Source organism: Saccopteryx bilineata, chromosome 3 (assembly GCF_036850765.1).
Source record: "Saccopteryx bilineata isolate mSacBil1 chromosome 3, mSacBil1_pri_phased_curated, whole genome shotgun sequence".
In the NCBI taxonomy this organism is placed as follows: Eukaryota; Metazoa; Chordata; class Mammalia; order Chiroptera; family Emballonuridae; genus Saccopteryx; species Saccopteryx bilineata.
The window spans coordinates 242,378,380-242,400,700 of NC_089492.1; the positions used below are offsets into that span (position 1 = coordinate 242,378,380).

The window sequence follows — 22,321 nt, forward strand, 5'->3', positions numbered from 1 at the left end:
TTTTATAAAAATCCAATACAATAGACCTTTGACATTATCTGTGAGAAATAAAAGCCTCTGGAGAAGTACTGATGTGCCCTAGAAAAAAATAGCTAGTTAATGATAGAGATGGATGGATTAATACAGAAATTTTCTGATAGTCAATCCCTTTTTATTGAAAAACTACAATCAAGTTCATGTATTTTATTTATCTTCTTCCTGAATTTGTTCTTATTGAATTTATGCTGTCTTATAAGTATTCTTCTTTAATTAGATAACATTGAATGGATTTTCTAAGGCCCTTGCTTAAGTATTTTACAAATTCAAACACCCAACATTTTGTTTTAAAGATAATGTACTAAAGCCAAGTTTGGCCAAATCACACAAAAAAAATCAGCATCAAAAATCTTACCACCTAGATGGACTCAATCCTCTGAGGCAAATACATCCCAGCCTGTTCAGTTCATTATTTGATTCACTACAGTCAAACAAAAATTCTCTTTTCGTGCTCAGTAGATTAAGAATCACTAGACAAATCAATATAATACACCAATTCATTCAACTGCTTATTTGGAAGATACACTGAGTAGGTATTCCTTCTCAAGAGCAGAATATCATCTAATGAATCCTGGATTATAATTTAATACCTGCAAATTTATTCATAAAAATCTGAATCAACCTAAGGTTCTGTACCTTACAGGTCAAAGAGAAAATGTATCGAACAAACAAGTATAATTTTTACTGATATCCACTAAGTCTTAAGCACTGAATATAGTAAACGAATTAAATTAAAATACATCATATCTAGCCACTAAACATGAATCTTAGAATCCAGATATAATTATGATACTCAAGATTTGTAACTTTTACATAGCAGAGCTGTGCAGGAATTCAGATCTCCTAGCTTACATTTCAGGGTGCTTTTTGTCAACCAGTAATAGTACATTTTAATGTTACTTTCTATAGCGATGCAGGTTGTTTCTAGAAAGTACATACTCTCAGTGACTGAAATTCACATACCTTGCTTCTTTTCACAGTTGACCGCGCAACCTAAAATAAGCTGCAGCAACCTCCCAAGTTCCACAGAATCTGAACGTTCAGTTATTCGGTTTAAATCAGGAATAAGTTCTTCAGAAATCTGTTGCCCCAAAAACTGTGGTATTGAAACAATAAATTAGATCATTCATTTATGTAGACTACATAAAATTTACTACATCAAATTATTACTTGGAAAATAAATGGAGGCAGGCCGTTCAGTGCAGGCTCTCCCTAAAATGCAGCTTGCTTGAGAAGTCCCTGTGCAGAAATGGCTGCTAGGCTCTGTTTTTTAAAAATTTGAGCTGTTTCAGCCACTAGGAGCCCTTCCTGGTAGGTATCTTCTCAGGGTTCACACATCTTTTTGCTTAATTTCAGCATGTTGGTCAGATTTAATACTCCTTTTTAAAGAAACAAATTTGGCTTTGTTCTATTTCCTTTTATCTGTTATCTCTTTTATCATTTTCTGTTACCTCTTTTACCTCTTCTACTGTGAATAAATCAGTTCTTCCTCTTTTAAGCTATGATTGACATTTTATGCCAGAACTTTCCCTTAAATTAAGATTTCGAAATGTTGCTCCTACAAATTTTAATGTAATGTGTAGTATATTTTCACAATTTACTTCTAAGCCTTACTTAACAATTTAGTCCTCATATTTTTAAATTAACAAATGACAAACCCATGATTATATAGTAAAATCAGTTAGCAAAGTTCAAGCCACCTCCCAGAATTCTGAGTAACCAACCAAAAGCAACTAAAATGCTTTTATACCAAATATCCTTTAATCCCACCATTTAAGAAGCCCCTGGCCTGATTTATTATGGCATAACTTAGGACTTTATATGAAAAAGAAAAAAAAGATTTATGTTAAGCCAAAGAATATTCGTGACATTTTTATGTACAATTGATTAAGAGAATCACAAAATAAACCATCACATATAAACAACAAATCTAATGGATTAATCTTTCCTGGCCTGATCTCTCTCTTTTAGCTTACTAAAAATTTTTGTTGAATTAGAAAACACTTCAAAATGAATTTTAGGCATAAATAAATTAAAATTTTTCAGTCTTAAAATTATTTGGAAGAAATCAAAAGATTATATGTGAAAACTTTAAAAAATAGATACAATTTTTAATGGCAATTTTTGCTACTTCTAGACATTAAGCAACAAATCATTTTATATCAGATAATCCTACCAGATACCTTCCAATGCTGAATAAGAAATAAAAACTTACTTAAATAATGTAAGTTGGTAATTAAATAATGTACTTGGTAATGTGAGTTCAATACTACTTTAATTTTGCATTATTTTCCCCAATTCATCTGTACAAGCATAATTTCAGTGTTTTTACTGTTGTTTGCATTGAAAACAACTGTCAAAATAATGTTTTAAATAGGAAATTATTTTGACTTAATTATCAGGTCTGCTTTATAGCACTGCATAATATCAAATCATATAAAGACAAAGCACTATATTTCAACATATAATCCTTTTAAAGAATATCAATATAGAAGCAACATTATTTCACAAATCAATTAAGTTTAAGTGTGTTTTATGTTCACAAATTTGAATGCTCTAAAAATGGCAAAAAAAATATTCCAGTTATAAATTATTTTTCCATAAAATGTTATAAACAAAAAGCCAACTCATTTTTTAATGTCATATAATTATCACATAGCATTTTGTATTTAAACAAAGTCATATGTTTTCCATACCTCACTGTAATAACTCATAATGCTTTGAAGTACCTTCTTTAGGTTACTAGCCTAATGGGGAAAAAAGAATAATAATTAAATAATGTCATATTAATAATGAAAGAAAATGCATGCCGTGGTGAAAGTCAATAAAATCTGCCCCTAATAATAATAACAAAAATATTATATGCTAGAGTTCTACAAATAGATATACAATATAATTTTTAAACATCAAAGTGTTAATCAGTTTCACTGAAAGAAAAAATGTCTGCATGTTACATATTTTAACTAGGGTGACTATATTTAAAGTGGACCAGAATGAAGTACTAACTTCAAAGACTGAGCATGCCCACGTTCTGTCATGATCAAGTAACAGGTATAGACTTACTCTCTGACACAAACAACCAGAAAACAGAAGAAAATACAAGGACCAATTACTTTAAAGCTTTAGCTAACAGGCATTATAGAACTCTAACTTCTGAAAGAAGGAAAACAAAAAAAGATGAACTATCCATGATTTCTCCCTGGAGGCAATTTGCACACCACAGCACAGGGCAGTAGAAACTGAACCAAGCCTGACGATGCTTTCCCTGGGTGGAGGAGGTAAATATTCGGAGTTCAGGAATGTCAAGGTAGTTATAAGCTGCAGGGTAGACAAATGAATAAGAGCTATGGAGAGAAAGAACTCCAGAACTCTGCATGATGCTTTTTTTGATTCTTTGACTGAATACTATTTTGCATGTGCATGGGTGAGTCAATGAGATCAGACAAAAATTATTTCCAAGGAAAGAACAATCCAGGTAAATATAAACAGACCAATCCCCAATAATTATACAAGCCAGAAACTGTTGAAATTCCCACCAGCCAGAGTAAAGAGACTATGTATTTACTAACAACCCCCAAAATATCACAATTTAGTAGTGGGTCTAACCTAGTCTGAGAGGATCTGCTTTCCACCTTCCAAAACATTCAAATGGTCAAACTGATTCACAAGTATCTTAACTGACGGCAAGAACAAAGTCCAACACTCTTTAAAATAATACAACAAAATCTCAGCACTAACAATAAAATTCACACTGCCTAGCATCCAATAAAAAATTACTGAAAAAGAATGAAAATATGGACCACAATGAGAATAGGTCAAAAGAAAAGGCCCAGAAATAAGAAATGAAAAAATTAGAAGATAATGATAAGACTGCTACTTTAAAAATGTTCAAGAATTTCAATAAAAACAGTAATACAAGAAAAAAAGTGGAAAGTTATTTATTTTTATTTATTTATTTTTTTAGGGACCCCAAAGTCCTGATGGGGTAGCTCAGTTGGTTACAGCATCATTCCAATGCGCTAAGGTGTAGGTTCAATCCCCAGTCAGGGCACATATAAGAATCAACCAATGAATACATAAATGAGTAGAATAACAAATCAGTGTGTTTCTTTCTCTCCTTCCTCTCTGAAATACACCAATAAATAAAAACTTTTTATTTTTTTATTTTATTTAGAAAATTAAATTTAACAGGATGACATTGATCAATAAGAGTTCATAAGTTTCAGGTAAACATTTCTATAGCATTTGAACTGTTGATTATGTTGTGTACCCATCACCCAAAGTCAAGTCATTTTCTGTCACTGTATATTTGTCCCTCTTTATTCCCTTCCCCCTGATAACCACTTCACTTTTATTTATGTCCATGAGTCTCAGTTTTATATCCCACCTATGTGTGAAATCATACAGTTCTTAGCTTTTTCTGATTTGCTTATTTCACTCAATATAATGTTGTCAACGTCCATCCATGTTGTCATAAATGGTACTATATCATCATTTCTTATGGCTGAGTAGTATTCCATTGTAGATGTACCACATCTTCTTTATCCAATCCTGTTGAGGGACTTTGGTTGTTTCCATGTCTTGGTCATTGTGAATAATGCTGTGATGAACATAGGGGTGCATGTGTCTTTACATACCAGTGATTTCTAGTTTTTGGCATAGATACACAGTAAAGGGATTGCTGGGTCATACAGTATTCTATTCTTAATTTTTTGAGAAACCACTATACTTTCTTCCATAATGGTTGTACTAATTTGCATTCCCAGCAGCAGTGAATGAGGGTTGCTTTTTTTCCACAGCCTAACACTTATTACCTGTCTTGTTGACAATAGCCAATCTAACAGATATGAGGTTGTATCTCATTGTAGTTTTGATTTGCATTTCTTGAATAGCTAGTGAAGATGGGCATCTTTTCATATATCTGTTGGCCATCTGTATGTCATCTTGAAAGACGTATCTGTTCAGATCTTCTCCCAAATTTTTAACTGGAATCTTTATTTGTTTGTTGTTGAGCTTTGTGAGTTTTTTTCACTATATTTTGGATAATAACCCTTTATTGGAACTGTTGTTTGCAAATATCATCTCCCATTTAATTGATTGTCTATATATTTTGTTGTCAATTATAACAGGTTTGTATGGAACCACAAAAAAAACCCGAATAGCCAAAGCAATCCTGAGGAAAAAGAACGAAGCTGAAGGTATCACACACACTACCTGACTTCAAATTATACTGTAGAGCCACGATAATCAAAACAGCATGGTATTGGCAGAAAAACAGACATACAGACCAATGGAACAGAATTGAGAGCCCAGGAATAAAACCACACACACGGACAAATAATCTTCAACAAAGGAGCCAAAAACACACAATGGAGAAAAGAAAGCTTCTTCAATAAATGGTGCTGGGAAAATTGGAAAGCCACATGCAAAAGAATGATACTTGACTACAGTTTGTTCTCCTGCACAAAAATTAATTCAAAATGGATCAAAGGCCAAATATAAGATCTGAAACAATAAATTACGTAGAAGAAAACACAGGTGCTAAACTCATGGACCTTGGCCGTAGAGAACAATTTATGAATTTGACCCCAAAGGCAAGGGAAGTAAAGGCAAAAATAAGTGAAACTATATCAAACTAAAAAGCTTCTGCACAAAAATTTAAAAAGATAAAAATAAAATGTTTATTGGATAAAAAAGAAAAGCCCAATTATTAAGTATATACCATATTTTTTGCTCCAAAGATGCACTTTTTTTCCCCCAAAGTGGAGGGAAAGCCTGGCCTGTGGTGGGGCAGTGGGTCAAGTGTCCACCTGAAACACTCAGGTCGCCAGTTTAAAACCTTGGGCTTTCCTGGTCAAGGCACAAATGGGAGTTGATGCTTCCTGTTCCTCTACCTTCTCTCTCTCTCTCCCCCTCTCTTTTGCTCTCTCCCGTTCACCTCTCTAAAATGAATAAATAAAAATTTAAAAAATAAAGTGAAGGGAAAATGCCGTGCGTCTTATGGGGTGAATGTTTACATTGTTGAAATATTATTATGGTATATTTTATTAATATTTTAACACACCATTTGGTTCAGAATATTTTTTTTCTTATTTTTCTCCTTAAAACCATAGGTGTGTCTTATGGTCAGCTGTGTCTTATGGAGCGAGAAATATGGTACATGAAGTGCTTTTAATATAAAAATATAGAGATTAAGGAATAAAAAAATATGTAAAAGCAAAAGATAATCATAAGTTAATATTAGATAAATTAAGACTTCAGAACAAAGATTATCAGGGATAAAAAAAAACATTTCATAATAATGAGTAGATTCATTCATCAAAAAGACACAATATTGCTTCAATAGTGGAAAGGAAGGTCATTGAGCTAAAGCCTGCCAGACTTACATGCCTCTGCTGTGAGGAAACAGGGACACTGGAAGGTAGGCTTCCCCCTTGCTCCTCTAAGGGAGGGTTCATTCTCTTCCAGCCCTGCTCCAGCCACCTATGACCTAACCTTGCCCAAAAAGCTGGGGTTTGCCACTGAAGGCTGAAGGTGCCCAGGGCCGTCGGCCCCATCTATGGCACTGTGGAAGAGCCTACGGTATTTCTTCCAAGAAGCAGGTAAACTGATCTCATTTGCACAAGGGCCACTTAACTATGTTTTGCCTGAATAGTCAGGTTTTTTATTCTTCCCTCAAAGATCTCTGTTGTGGGTGTTGATAGTCCTATTTTCTGCTGCTTTGCTTAATATATAGTGTTTCCTTTATCCCTCCTACCTCAATGCCCCACTCATATTTCAGGCTGGGACCTACTCCTAATTTAGAGCTCTCTTTCCCCCTTTTGCCAACTTGTATTATGAATTTACCTTTGCCACCCAGCTTAGTGTATCCCAAGTTCTCTTTACCATGCCACAGTCGCAGAGCTGCAGGGAAAAGCAACCTGGTCTCATCTCTCCAGGCAGAGGAGAACAGAAGCTCCATATCCACGCATGCTGCAAATGGCTTTTCCAGTCTACCTGAACCATTACCAGCTAGAAGCAGCGGTCATTGGGACTTGGACATGAGCTGCAAAGTATAGAATGGTGACAACAATTCCAGTGCCTTGCGGACTTTTCCTGGATGTGGACTTTTCCTGGACTCCTGCTCCCTGTGACAGCTCCTAACAGACAGAACTGTGATTGGGTTGCATTTTCAGGGATTTGACATGGTGATGGGGCCAACTTGGACTTGGTGAACATGTTAAGGACACTACTCTTTTATGGATTCTTGCTGTATTGGCCAAGAGTTTGCTTAAAGGCTTTTAATCACTGTAAAAAAAAAAATAGAAGACTGGATAGAGAAGATGGGACATATGTACACCATGATATACTATTCAGCTAGAGGAGGTGATGACATTGGATCACTTATGGCAGAATGGTGGAATCTTGATAACATTATGCGGAGTGAAATAAGCGAATCAGAAAAAAACAAGAACTGCAGGATTCCATACATTGGTGGGACATAAGAGCGGGACTAAGAGACATGGACAGGAGTGTGGTGGTTGTGGGGGGTGGGGGGAGGGAAGGAGGGAGAGGGAGAAGGGGAGGGGGAGGGGTACAAAGAAGACTTGGATAGAGGGTGACGGAGGACGATCTCTCTTTGGGTGATGGGTATACAACAGAACTAAATGACAAGATAACCTGGAAATGTTTTCTTTGAATGTATGTGCCCTGATTTATTGATATCACCCCATTAAAATAAAAATTTATTTATAAAAAAAAAGACAATATTAACGTACATAAATCTAATAACAAAGATGCAAAGTACATAATTAATTAACAGAATTGAAAGTTTAAACTGACAAATCCATAATCAACATTATATGTTAAAAAAGTCCTCCCATTTTGATAAAATACGGTAATCCAACAGGAAATCAATAAAGATATAAAAGAAGTACTAGCACTATCAACAAACTGACATAATCCATATTTATAGAACTGCAGAATACATGTTATTTTCAAGCACACATGTAATATTCACCAAGACAAACCACATGTTAGGTTATTTTAAAAGTCTCAGTAAATTTCAAAGAGTTTCTTATTATAAAAACAGAATTAAGAAGGGGTTGAGGGGAGGGGAGAGGCACAAAGAAAACCAGATAGAAGGTGACAGAAGACAATTTGACTTTGGGTGATGGGAATGCAACATAATCAAATGTCAAAATAACCTGGAGATGTTTTCTCTGAACATATGTACCCTGATTTATCAATGTCATCCCATTAAAATTAATAAAAATTAAATTAAATTAAAAATTAAGAAATAAAAAAATATATTTAATAATCCTCAAATATTTAGAATTTGAAATATCTATTTCTAATTAACCCATAGATCAAAGGAAGATTTGCCAGGGAAATTACTAAATATTTTGAACTGAATGAAAATAGTATGTAAAAATGTGTGAGATATGGCTAAAGCCATGCTTAATATTAGAAAAGGGGCCTAAAACTGATTGTATAAGCTTCCACCTTAAGAAGCAAGAAAAAGGAGTGCACATATAAGTATAAGAAAGGAAATAAAAAGATCAGAGATGAAAATCAATAAAACTAAAGCTAATTCTTTGGGAAAAAAATCAATAAAATCGAAAAACATCAAGCCAGACTTATCAAGAAAATAATACAAATAAATAAATTAAATTACAGTATCAGGAAAGAAAGAGCAAACAAATAATTCAACCATTCAGCAACAGGTGAAGGGCTAAGCAAATTGTGATACAGCAATGTAATGAAATACTACTCAGCAAAAAGAGGAATCTATTACTAATACAGCCAACACGGACTAGTCTCAAAAACATTACACTGAGTCAAGATGCTACAGACAAAGACTACATAATGCTTGACTCCATTCATATGGAACGCTAGAAACAAAGTCTTTAGTGACAGAAAACAGATCTGTGGTCACCTGGGGCCAAGTTAGGAATAAGAATTAACTGGGAAGAGGCATAGCATAGGCTTTGGATTAATGAAAATCTCCTGTATCTATGACGATAGTTACATGGGAACATACTTGTGTCAAGACTCAAACTGTATACAATAAATGTACCTTTAAGTTAATTTTTTAAAAAGATTTAGTTCAGCTTAACACTAATTTTAGAATCAATGTTTAGATCAAATGCTTCTTCCATTCATGCTGCATACCTTTATTCTCCAGTTGTTGCCAGTGTCCTCCTTAATTCGGCTTAACCAAGATTCACTGAACCAAGCTGCATCACTAAAACAAAAAGACAAATGCTAAATACTGAAATAACTTTATTACATGTAAAATACCAAATTTAATCAACAAAGAAAGTTATTTCATATCTTAAAGCCTGTCCTAAATAAGAATAGTACATATTATTTAAAAAGACCCATTAAATTTTTTGTTATTCCTAACGATTTATTTTGGAATTTCTCCTAATAAACTAAAGTACTTAAGTCATTATCACTTTCAATTTAAGAAACATTTATTAGATATTTCATGGAAGGCAACCCGATAGCAGGAAGATGTAAAGGTTACTGTCCTAAAGGAGAGGAAAAAAACTAGTTTTTAATGTCTACTATGTCTCAAGCACTGTGCTTTATGTTTCTCCATATCGCTCCATTTAAATATCATAGTAACACGGGCAAAAGACCTATTATTTCCACTCCTGCACTTCCAAAAATTGAGGATAAGAGAACCTAATTAGTTTGCCCCAAGTGAAACTACTATCTGGCAAAGCCCCAAACTAACATGTTTGTAACTGAGAATTTAAAACTGCAAGTTTAGTTTTAAATTTATAAACATTAAGTCCTATTGATATTGAAGGACAACACAAAATAATTGCTATTCAAATGTTTATGTATTAAATAAGGTCCTGAAGGCCCTGGCCGGTTGGCTCAGCGGTAGAGCATCGGCCTAGCGTGCGGAGGACCTGGGTTCGATTCCCGGCCAGGGCACACAGGAGAAGCGCCCATTTGCTTCTCCACCCCTCCGCCGCGCTTTCCTCTCTGTCTCTCTCTTCCCCTCCCGCAGCCAAGGCTCCATTGGAGCAAAGATGGCCCGGGCGCTGGGGATGGCTCTGTGGCCTCCGCCTCAGGCGCTAGAGTGGCTCTGGTCGCAACATGGCGACGCCCAGGATGGGCAGAGCATCAACCCCTGGTGGGCAGAGCTTCGCCCCATGGTGGGCGTGCCGGGTGGATCCCGGTTGGGCGCATGCGGGAGTCTGTCTGACTGTCTCTCCCTGTTTCCAGCTTCAGAAAAATGAAAAAAAATAAAATAAAATAAAGTGAATGAGAAGCAAGTATTTAAAAAAAAAAAAAAAAGGTCCTGAAGAATGACATATGACTAAATATAGTAAACAATGTTAATAGACTATACACTATTTTCTTTTATTGAATTTATTACAGTGAATCTGTTAACATAATTATACAGGTTTCAGATGCCCAATTCTACGACACATCTCTGTACACCGTAATGTGTTCACCCCCCCCCCAAGTCAGGTCTTTGTCATCACCATTTATGTCCCCATACCCTCCTCAGCCCCCCCACAATCAGCACACTATTGTCTGTGTCTATGAGGTCTTCTTTCTCCCCCTTTTTTGCTAGTAGATTACACCTTAAACAAATATTTGGATGCTTGCTCAGAGTAAGGTATTAAGCAAGATTAGTCTGTAGTTAACTATTCTGACTCAGAGAAATAGTTATTAAAAGAGGAAAATAAAGAGCACAAATAACTATACTCCACGGAGAATGTGATAAATGCTGTAAGGGTTAAGCTAAAACACTGCAAAATCACAGAATATAGTGCTAGAAGACATCTTATAAAGGTCCCATCTAAATTTTACTTTACAGATAAGCCAACTAGAGCGTGGAAAGAAATTAAAGGAATTTTTTGTCCATGGCAGTTTGTTGAATTTAAAAATGCAAAGCTGAAATTAGAACACAGTGATTAGTTTTTCAGAAATTGTCCATCTCAGTTGTTCTAATACAGAAGATATCACTTCTAACTGTAGTGACCAAAAAATGGCTTCACCATTTTAAATTCCTTTATTTTAAATTTTAACTGTTTTCTTTTGAGCAAATTAATGTCAATTATGTTCAACTTTTCCCAAATGTTAAGGCTTCAATTATCAAAATAATTTGGCTAAATGTATAAATGATGTAATTCTAACCAGGTATTTTCCTGAAAAGAATTAATTAATTTAATGTGTCAAAACTGTCAAAGTAAATTTACTTTCTTTTAACATCAGATTAAGTTTAAAAAGTATGCTAGTTGCAATGTTTAATTTTTGTGTCAACTTGGCAAGGCCAAAGTACCCAAATATTTGATACATATTTGGTCACACATAGATGTTGTAGGGAGGTTATTTTTAATATGAGGTTTTAAAACGGTTCTTTTCTTTTGTTCCAAATAAACTTTTTTAATTAGAAGTCCCAACTGAATTATATTTTAAAACATCTGCAAATCATAAAGCATTACTTATATTAGAAAAAAATTAGTGTGTGTGTAGAAGCAGTGTTAACATTGTTTCCTGCCTAATTGGTTTTAATTAATTAATTTATTTAGACAATTAAATATAACAGGGTGACATTGATCAACCAGAGTAGATAGATTTAGAGAAAACATCTCCACACCATTTGGACAGTCGATTATGCTGTATACTCATCACCCAAAGTCAAATCATCTTCTGTCACCCTATAGTTTGTTCCTCCCCATGTCTAAATCATATAGTTTGGATATTGATTTTTAAGATTTCATTGTAAAGAAGCATAACTCCCTCAGGTAAATAATGAAAGAATTGTTCATTAAATTTTGCTACTTCCTTAAGAAGCAAAATTTTCCTTTTCATCTTCAGTAACAACTTCAATGTGATTTGACACAAGTCAGAAGAGCCATTAATGCCATACATAATTCATAACATATAAAGTGCTTTGAAGTGTTCAAAAAAATATGGTAAATTCTAACCCCATTAGCAAGAATATGATATACTCAGGAAAATGTATGCTCTAAGTTTCATTGTTCAGATCTAGATTGCTGATAAGCTACAAAACTGGAAGGAGGTTCTAAAAGAAAAATAAATTTTAAATGGCCCTTAGATGAGAGAGACTTAGACATCTAACCTTATGCAAAAGCAGACAACTGAATTAAAAAAGAGGTATAGACCCAATTTTAGGTCGTTTGTTTTATGAAGTAAGACAGCTTTCTAATTGGTTGGCTATTTTATAATTTCTGCTAAAAAGTTATTAGAATATATTAAGAGACAAAAGAATAAAAAGAAAAGTAAGCAATAACAGCAGAATTCAACAGATACAGAAAAATGAGTTGATATTAAAGGATGTAGTTTAAATTGAGATGACCCTACAGTAAGCATCAGGTAGAGTTCTAGAGGATAGGAGATCAAAGAGCCATTTGCACTATATCATGTAAAAACAGGTCTCTTCTACTACGGTTTGGTATAAAGCCACTAAAAGCACCACAATATACATAAATGACATCTTTGGATGGCACTGTTGAAGTGAAGTGAGCACACATCAGCCTTTCATCCATACCAACCACAATGTAGCTGTAGCTACACCAATACTCACAACATACTGCGCTGAAAAAAGGCAAGGCATATACCATAACAACAAAAAAACAATAATGCTTTCCCAAATCATCAAGAAAAAAACACATTAGAATGCTTGGCTCTGACAAATTAAATCACTTGAAAACAATCGGGGTATGCATAACCAAAATATTTAAGAAATATCTTTAAGAAAGCAAAGAAGTAAGGCGTATTTAAAAATGTCAGCCCCTTAAAAAATCAACATGTTAAGCTTGTCTCTTAAAATGTTAATCTTGAGTTAACTATAAAAATCTGTCTATTCAAATTAGACAATTAGAATTTTGATATTGTTTTAACTGATTTTTCCAAGAGTGGTAAAGAATTTTTGGTAACCCATCTATGGCAGTTTTCAATCACAAGCCTTTACAAAAGGATAGTAACAATAAAATAAAAAATTCTCTGACTATAAGACAAAGTAGCAGAGATAGGATTCTGGTCTCACTGAAGAAACACTATCATGAAAGTAAGCTAATAGAAAAAAATCAATGATTATTAATAAATTTTAACTACAGAATTGACCACGGTTATTCTACTAAGGACACAGCTCATATTGTACACGTCATAATCCTAATCTTTGTAAAAATCAGGAAATGATGGATTTAAAAACTTTTGATATTAAGTAATTAAATAATATGGGCCTAACCCAAAGAGAATCACTTTATTATTAGTTAAGGTTCCCAGCATTTGTGAATTCAAAGTTCATTTATACAACATTTCATTATTGGTGGATTCATATAATTACTCTTAGTTCAAATATAAATTTTAAAATTTAATATTTTTCCTAATCTAATATTTTGTTTCAATTATCTCTAAAATAATAATCTCCATGCAGTGATACCTTCAAATAACAATAGTATAATCCAAGAGAACATTACAAGCATTTATGCCATTCATTTCACCTATTCCTTTCAGTTACCAAAACTTGTGAACATGATCAGAACAAGTTTAAAATGAACATCTCTGGAATTGGTAAGAATCTTGATAGCTCATTTAAGATATATCTTTAAGAACAAAGAATTAGCAGGTAACACACTTTTTTTGTTCCCTAGATGCAAAAATACCTTAGTACCATCTGCTTGTCATCACTGACTAGGATAAAGTTTCAATAATCATTAGAATACAAGTCTAAGTTTGTTCCTGGGTATTGGGTTTATTCTTTTAGGAAGAGCCTGGACCACTACTTACATTTGATGAAGAACTTGTGCCATGGCAACTCCATTAGTCAGCTGTTTCACATCCTGACAAAGTGCAGGGGTATTGAATGTCTGCAGCTAAAACGACATAAAGCAAATGTCTTGACTGCCTCTTTATACCTACAGAGTAGCATTACCACCCTAACCCACCAAACGAATGAATGGATAAATATGTATTTTTATATATGAATATGAGAGAAAAACAGCTAAAAATAAGGTCCTATTTTGTTTAAATTCAAACCCTACAAACCAATGAAATTATATTAATAATTTTCCTTGGCTGTGTAATATTTTTATAAACACTTAAGATTTCATAAAATCATAGAAAATATACTTAAAAGTAAAATATATTGATACCATGTATGAAGTACTTCAGAATTTCTGAAAGCCACATATGGAACTCTTAAGTATGGCCTGTGTTTTCTCTATTTTTTGGACAATGAACATCAGAAAAAAGACTTTAAGATAAACTATCTTTTGCAAGTTAAAATATCACTTATATTGTTTCATAGAAAAACAAAGGCTAGAAATGTCAAGTCTAAAGCTACTTAGTTTATTGATGAGCTCTAAATAAGGCAGGACTTCTGCCTGCTACCCAACAATTGGCCTTAGGACAGGAACAGTGCAGAGCCCATCTACCAAGTCAAGTGGTTTCTATCTAGTTTGGCTTTAGATATTACAACTTTTCAAATCTCTGTCTGTTAAACATTCATGTATATATTATATTAAACATAGAAGTGAAATGATGGTATCTTTTCCTAATATACAAACATAAGATAGAAAAAATTTTAAAAAGCAAATTATAAAAGAGGTAAGATGGATCATATACTTTCTAGAAATCTAATGTCAACCCATAACGATCTTAAATTAAATATACTATGATTTCTCCCCACACATATTCATCGCCTTTACTATTCAATTATAATTCCTTAGCTTACCACGTACCTTAATCCAATAAAATTCTCTCCCACCACAATTCACCTTTAATTCACCTTTAGTGGTTTTGTATATTTTGAGATTCTACAAATCTGTCTCCCTTATTCTAATACAATATCAAAGAATGGCAAACAAATGAAATCTAGCCGCAGTTACTTTCAAAGTATATTTTTTATTTCAAAGATACTTTACTGAGCTCTTGCTCTATGTGGTGAACTGGAGTACAGGATGGATTTACAAAGGAAACTCATCATGTTTCTACCCTCAAGTAGCTTCAATCACAAGACAAGGAGAGGAGAAAAGGACCCAAATCATTTCTAGAACATGCCATTTGTAGTCCCATGACTGTAGTATGCACAAAGTGTTCTGAAACATACCAGTCAACTAATCTAATTAGAACATGTATTTGGGAAAGACTTCTTAAGAGATGACTCTGGACAGAATGCCTTGAGTAAAGAAAAGGTCAGGGGAAGGAACTTCAGGAAATAGAAACATGATAAAAGCACAAGTACATGAAAAGAGATGATATTTGAGGCAACATATAAAGTATTATTGGATTTCCAGTGCAAAGAGGGATGGGTAAGGGGTAACAACCACAAGAGTTAAAGAAAGACATGAGAAAAAAAAAGAAAGTCATGGATCAGGACTCTGAAGGGCCATGACAAACGCTTGGACTTATCCTTAATGGTATCATCTGTACCAGGGGTAGTCAACCTTTGTACACCTACCGCCCACTTTTGTATCTCTGTTAGTAGTAAAATTTTCTAACCACCCACCAGTTCCACAGTAATGGCGATTTATAAAGTAGGGAAGTAACTTTACTTTATAAAATTTATAAAGCAGAGTTACAGCAAGTTAAAGCATATAGTAATAATTACTTACCAAGTACTTTATGTCGGATTTTCACTAAGTTTGGCAGAATAAATCTTTATAAAACAACTTACTATAGTTAAATCTATCTTTTTATTTATACTTTGGTTGCTCTGCTACAGCCCACCATGAAAGCTGGAACGCCCACTAGTAGGCTGTAGGGATCAGGTTGACTACCACTGATCTATATAATAAAAAACAGAATAGCTTCTACTTCACAAGATGGTTGAGAATTAAATGAATTAGCAAACAGTGTGCTTAGATCAGTGCCTGGCACATGGTATAAACTCAATAGCTGTTAGCACATTAGCTAGGAATCAAAGTTTCTCAAAGTGTGGAATCTAAGAACAATATGTATCACAATCTCCAGATATATTAAATCAGAAAATCCTCAAGTGATTCTGATGCACATCAGTTTTTTAGTAACATTGCTCTGGGTGATGAAGAACCACCAAAGAGTAATAAGGAATAGAGTGGCATCTTTATTATGTTTTAGATAGCAGCAATAGTGATACAGAGAATGGAAGACAGTATTGTAGTATGCACAAAATGGTTGATAAAATGGATGGTTTAGGAGTAATGAGGGTAATGCTCTCTGAGAGGGCAGGATGAGTTCATGGAATATTTAAACTATAAAATAAAAACTATTTTGCAATTGGGTGGATGTATAGGGAAGAGAAACCCCGGGGTTTAGAGAATCTTTAAAAGGAAGATAAAGTATGGCTCCCACTTTTCAAACCTTCCTTCACATCATTAACTTTTTACAAAATGGATATGATTACTGATTTAAAAAGAACAATAAGAGGCACAGAATATTAGACAAAGTAGAAAAGAAATATATAAAAGAATAAAGACTAAGTAGTTTCCCAATGGCCTCCATACCCAGATTAAGATCAATTTCTCCTTCTTACAGCAATGGAAATTGGAGTGTCTCTTGGAAGTCGTTAAACTAGATACCAAATAAATTAGATCACTAAGAATGTTAATTTCATTCGGCTGAATTGAAAGGCTTTATAACCAAGAAGAGTGAATAAATTAAAAAGCTCAGTAGGGGAAGTGAGGCCAAAGCACAGGGACAAAAGAAAATGTATTCTTTCACACTGTTCTTTGTAGAGGTGAAGAGGCAAACATTTTTTTTAGAGCATGACCCAAAAAAAGGACAGGTAGGGCTTCTATCACTAAACAGTGTTCTGGCAAATAACCATCTTTATTTTTCATTTTAAATACAGCAAATAGTTAGAAATGTGGGAATGCTGTTCCTGAACAGCTCCAATATAAATGTCACACAAATCAAGGAAAAAAAAAGGGACTTTTCACAACTCATAGCTAATAAAAACTCAACCTTGGGGCAACTCTATTCTCATAGTCTCCTCTTCTAGCTGCTCATTTCAGAAAGATTATTTATCAGTGAATATATATTCCAAAGATTTTAAATTTCCAATTCACAGTCAAGAGGCAGAATTGAATTTACCTTCATAAAATTACTTTAAACTTTCATACACTCCCTTCAGCTCTGAACTTTTTGCAGTATAACATTTTGTTGGTCAAATAAGTGTGTTAGGCTTGCTCGCTTGTCCTTTCCCTGATTGGTGCAAGAGCACGGGGCAGCATCACCTGTGTATAGTCTATGAAACACTGCAGGTGGTTGCCCTCAGGGTGGCAGATTGTAGATGGCAGATTTCCTGACACCATTAAGAGGAGCCATTTTTTTGCTATTGTTTGCCAGAGAACGGTCCTCCCCTCCTGCCTGTTAAATCATCAGCAGGGAGAGAGAGAGAGAGAGAGACAGAGAGAGAGAGAGAGAGAGAGAGAGAGAAAGAGAAGCGGGTTTCCCTGTCTGCTCGTCCACTGTTGCAAGACTCTAATAAATGAAATGGTCCATTATATTCCAGCTCCGCTCCACAGTTTCTTTACCATCTGCCCAAATTCAATGTGAACCTGTATAGCCACGGCCAACCGCCTTACACATTTCTAGAAGTAATTAAAGAAGTAATTATTCCAAGATGAGTCCAAATCACAAAATACAACTTAAAAACTGCCACAAGAGTCATCTCTTCACCTAACTGTTCTTGATGGCCTCTCTAATTCTGTTAATGGTAGAACTATTGTCATACAATGCCTAGAGCTAAAAGAACACAATTTACTACCAACTGTCTTCTCACTTCCATGGTTTGGCTCCATCATAATTTTTTTTAATGTCCTATCTCATACTACTTTCCTTCAACATGTAACATTACTTAGCATGGTAGGAAGTACATTAAAAGAGCATGGAGCCTCACCTGTGTTGACACAGTGGATAAAATGTCAACCTAGAAGGCTGAGGTTGCCAGTTTGAAACTCTGGGTTTGCCTGGTCAAGACATATATGAGAAGCAACTGCTTCTCGCTCCTTCCCCCTCCTTTCTTTCTCTCTGTCCTCTCTCTAAAATCAATAAATAAGATCTTTAAAATAAAAAGAGAGATCATGGAGGCCCTGGCCAGTTGGCTCAGTGGTAGAGCGTCGGCCTGGTGTGCTGGAGTCCTGGGTTCGATTCCCGGCCAGGGCACACAGGAGAAGTGCCCATCTGCTTCTCTACCCCTTCCCCTCTCCTTCCTCTCTGTCTCTCTCTTCCCCTCCTGCAGCCAAGGCTTCATTGGGGCAAAGCTGGCCTGGGCGCTGAGGATGGCTCCATGGCCCCTGCCTCAGGCGCTAGGGTGGCTCTGGTTACAACAGAGGAACGCCCCAGATGGGCAGAGCATTGCCCCGTGGTGGGCATGCCGGGATGGGTGGATCCCGGTCGGGCGCATGCAGGAGTCTGTCTGACTGCCTCCCCGTTTCCAACTTCAGAAAAATACAAAGCCCTGGCCAGTTGGCTCAGCGGTAGAGCGTCGGCCTGGCATGCAGGAGTCCCAGGTTCGATTCCCGGCCAGGGCACACAGGAGAAGCGCCCATCTGCTTCTCCACCCCTCCCTCTCTCCTTCCTCTCTGTCTCTCTCTTCCCCTCCTGCAGCCAAGGCTCCATTGGAGCAAAGATGGCCGGGCGCTGAGGATGGCTCTGTGGCCTCTGCCTCAGACGCTAGAATGGCTCTGGATGCAACAGAGCAACACCCCAGGGGGGCAGAACATCGCCCCCTGGTGGGCATGCCGGGATGGGTGGATCCCGGTCGGGCGCATGCGGGAGTCTGTCTGACTGCCTCCCTGTTTCCAGCTTCAGAAAAATTTAAAAAAAGAAAAAAGAAAAATACAAAAAAAAAAGAGAGAGAGATTATGGGAATTATGACAAACATGTTTTCCACTACCTCTTTTCAATCTATCATGGAAGGAAACAATTTACATTACTACTAGGGGTTCTTTCCTGTTTATGGAAAGCTCACTTTCCCTGATTTCTACTTGCTGAAATCCATCAGTACTCCATGATAAAGTTAAAAATTCACCCCAGGTATCTACAGAAATCTACATACTTAATAGTGAAAGACTGGTCTCTGAGGTAAAGACCAAGATAAAAATATATATTTATTATCACCACATTGATTCAATGTTGTACTGGAGATTCTAGGCCAGCAGTTCTCAACCTGTGACAAACATTTTTTTTAGTGCATGACCCAAAAAAAGAACAGGTAGGGCTTCTATCAGTGTTCTGGCAAATAACCATCTTTATTTTTCTTGTTTTAAATACAGCAAATAGTTAGAAATGTGGGAATGCTGTTCCTGAACAGCTCCAATATAAATGTCACACAAATCAAGGAAGAAAAAAGGGACTTTTCATAACTCCGATGGCTTTAGGCGACCCCTGTGTTTTGGTCATTCGACCCCCTGGGGTCCGACCCACAGGTTGAAAACCGCTGTTCTAGGCAGTTCTTGACCCTGGGGATATAACAGAAATACTGGTCAGACAAAGGCTCTGACCCCAAGGAGCAAACAGAATGACTTCAGAAAGTATTAAGTGATCTAGACACAACAGAAAGGGTTAACAGGTTACAGTGGGATGGGGGGAGGGAGCTACTCACTGATACTCAGTCTCTCTGAAAGATGACAACAGACACAAGAACTGAGTGGTAAGAAGACAGCCACTGGAAGAGCTAGGAAAATATTCTAGGTAGAGAAAAAAGAAGTTAAAAAGCCTGATATATTAAAAAACAACAACAAAGAGAAAGCTTAATTTCCTCAAGAAATAGAAAGTCAATGAGGCCCTGGCCGGTTGGTTCAGTGGTAGAGTGTGGGCCCAGGTTCAATTCCTAATCAGGGCACACAGGAGAAGTGACCATTTGCTTCTCCACCTCTCCACCCCCCAATCCTGCAGCCATGGCTCCACTGGTTCCAGAGAGTTGGTCTCTGAGCAGTGGCCTCCACCTCAGGCACTAAAAATAGCTCAGCTGCCAAGCAACAGAGCAATGGTTCCACATGGGCAGAGCATCCTTCCAACAGAGGGTTTGTCAGGTGAATCCTAGTTGCTGGCATATGTGGGAGTCTGTCTCTCTGCCATCCTTCCTCTCACTTAATAAAAAAAGAAAAAAAGTCAACGAACTTTACCATAGTTGGCATAGAGAAACGTGGCATAAGGGGAACTTGAAGAAATTCAGAGAGGTGCTATAACATCAACAATGCACATGGCAAAACAAGACAGGAAGGTACCCTGGGAATCATCCAAAGAGGTAATGAAAAGCCAAGAGATACCCAAGAAACTAAGGCAGAAGACAGTTTCACAAAGGAACAATCAAGTAAGATAAGGATATTTACTATTTGTCAAATCAAGTAAGTCAGTAGACGCCTTAGAAAAAAGCTTACGTACAATATATTGAGAAATGAATCTAAGTTCAAGAAATATAATGATGAGTATAAAAATACTCAAGAAATTTGACCATAAGGGGAAGGGGCAATACAATACGGTTTTAACAGGGAATGGTAGCGCTTTGTTTTTTTCTTTTTAACACAGGAAGGATCTGAGCAAGTTTACATGTGGACAGGAAGGAGTCCATGGAGAGAAAGAAAGTGTAAATACAGAAAAGGGATGAGAGAGCAAAGTTTTAAAAGAGGTGGAAGGGATGAGATCTAGAGCCAGAGCCAAAGATAAAGAAGAGGTCATTTTTCTGAGGGGGAGAAGAGTTGGAGACTCAAATAGGGTTCTGATAAAGGTTTGCAAAGAGAAATGTGAGAGGAACTGTGTGGTTATTCTTAATCATAAAGCTGGACAATATCTGGAACAGGTGAATTTGGCTTTGAGAGCATTTGTAGAGGCAAGGGTCTCCACAATAATTTCATTTTCTCCACAGTGTGTCAGCAGTCTGAGAGAACTGAAGAAGAAACCAACCAATCATATTCTGTCGTGTACGATTCCTTATCATTTGGTTTGTAATATATGTATGGTTTTTAAGAAATTTTGCCTTCCATTGTAAAAATACACAGCTCTGCCAACAACTCCAATTAAAATAGAAAGTTCTTTGAATTTTTTTGATATCTGTCTTCCTCAGTGCCTTATACAAAGCAGAGACTCAAATACTGGTTAAAAGAATGGACACACTCACACAATATTTAAAAATATTGCAGTACAATTCAAGAAAATCCTATGCTTCTCTACCACTTCATTTTAAGTCAATGACATCACAAAGAGTAGGTTTACTACTTAAGCCAGATATTTAGTGCAACAATGTAACAGATTATGACATACCCTTTAATTAGTCATTTGTTTTAACAAAACATATCATTAAAAGTAATGGTGCCTTGTTTCATGACAGTCTTAAAACAATACCTAAACTTCAATACTTACTTTAAATGAAAATACTTATGAACAGTTAGCTAATTGCTTTAACTCAGAAGCCCAGATACCTGCATTCCACTTAAAGCATCCTATTTACCGTCCAAGTGTAAAAATTGCTTTAAATTATGGTTACTTCCAATATACCTCATACACTGCCAGAAACTTTTCCTGATTTCTCATTTTGAGTTGCACGCAGTAGGAGATTGCTTGGGGATATCATCAACCAATGACTGCCTCCTGATCCAGTCTGTTTACATTCCATTCTGCACACACTACCCTATGCAAAACTAAACAACTGGTCTGGGCACGGACATCACTAACAACACCTTGTGAACCATGGGGCACCGATCTTGCTCAATATGAGTTAAAAACCACATCATGAATTTTAAGAACTATCATCTGGAAAAACCAACTTTGGACTAAACTAAGAGGACTCTTCAACTAAAAACCACATCATGGCGGCTCTCTGATAGATAAGCACCTCCAAAGGGTGAGAAAACATTTTGAGGACGGGAATACTGGGGAGAGATCCTGACTGTCCAAACCCACACAAATTAACAGAAGTACTAAGCATGGCTAAGTACAAACAAAAATGCCAGGGGTTTTTTTTTTTTAAATAAATGTTTCTTTGTTGAAGAGGGGGGCAGCAAGAAAAAAATATGAGACCCCACCCACCCCCAACATCTTTGCCTCTACATAAGAAATAGGTGTAAACATCTTTTCTAAGTGGCTTCTACAAAATCGGATGTCCTGGGATCCTGGAGTAGCACTGACTCAGGAACTAAAACCACCTCTTGGCCACCTGTGGACATGAAGAGCCAATTGGTTGGAGTGGAAGGGAGGTTTTAGGAGGAGGTCTTGAAACTCAAGTGGCACAAAGGTCCCTTCGGGGAGACTGCACAGCAGACAGCAGGTAAGAAGAGTCTGTGATCCAGAAGTCCAGGACTTGGATGCAGGGCAGGAGAAAATGGGA

The 22,321-nt window shown here is 36.1% G+C and overlaps 1 protein-coding gene across 1 annotated transcript in view; it reads right to left on the reverse strand.

Annotated features, from left to right (window-relative positions):
* The window catches only part of HOOK1 (hook microtubule tethering protein 1), a 64,259-nt gene that overhangs the window by 41,364 nt on the left and 574 nt on the right, over window positions 1-22,321 (reverse strand). Inside the window, exons 2-5 of the mRNA XM_066269056.1 lie at window positions 13,801-13,886; window positions 9,190-9,262; window positions 2,733-2,783; window positions 1,000-1,132 (exon numbers count right to left, since the gene is read on the reverse strand). Of these exons, the coding sequence (XP_066125153.1) occupies window positions 1,000-1,132; window positions 2,733-2,783; window positions 9,190-9,262; window positions 13,801-13,886 (343 nt within the window). The remainder of the gene's footprint in view (window positions 1-999; window positions 1,133-2,732; window positions 2,784-9,189; window positions 9,263-13,800; window positions 13,887-22,321) is intronic.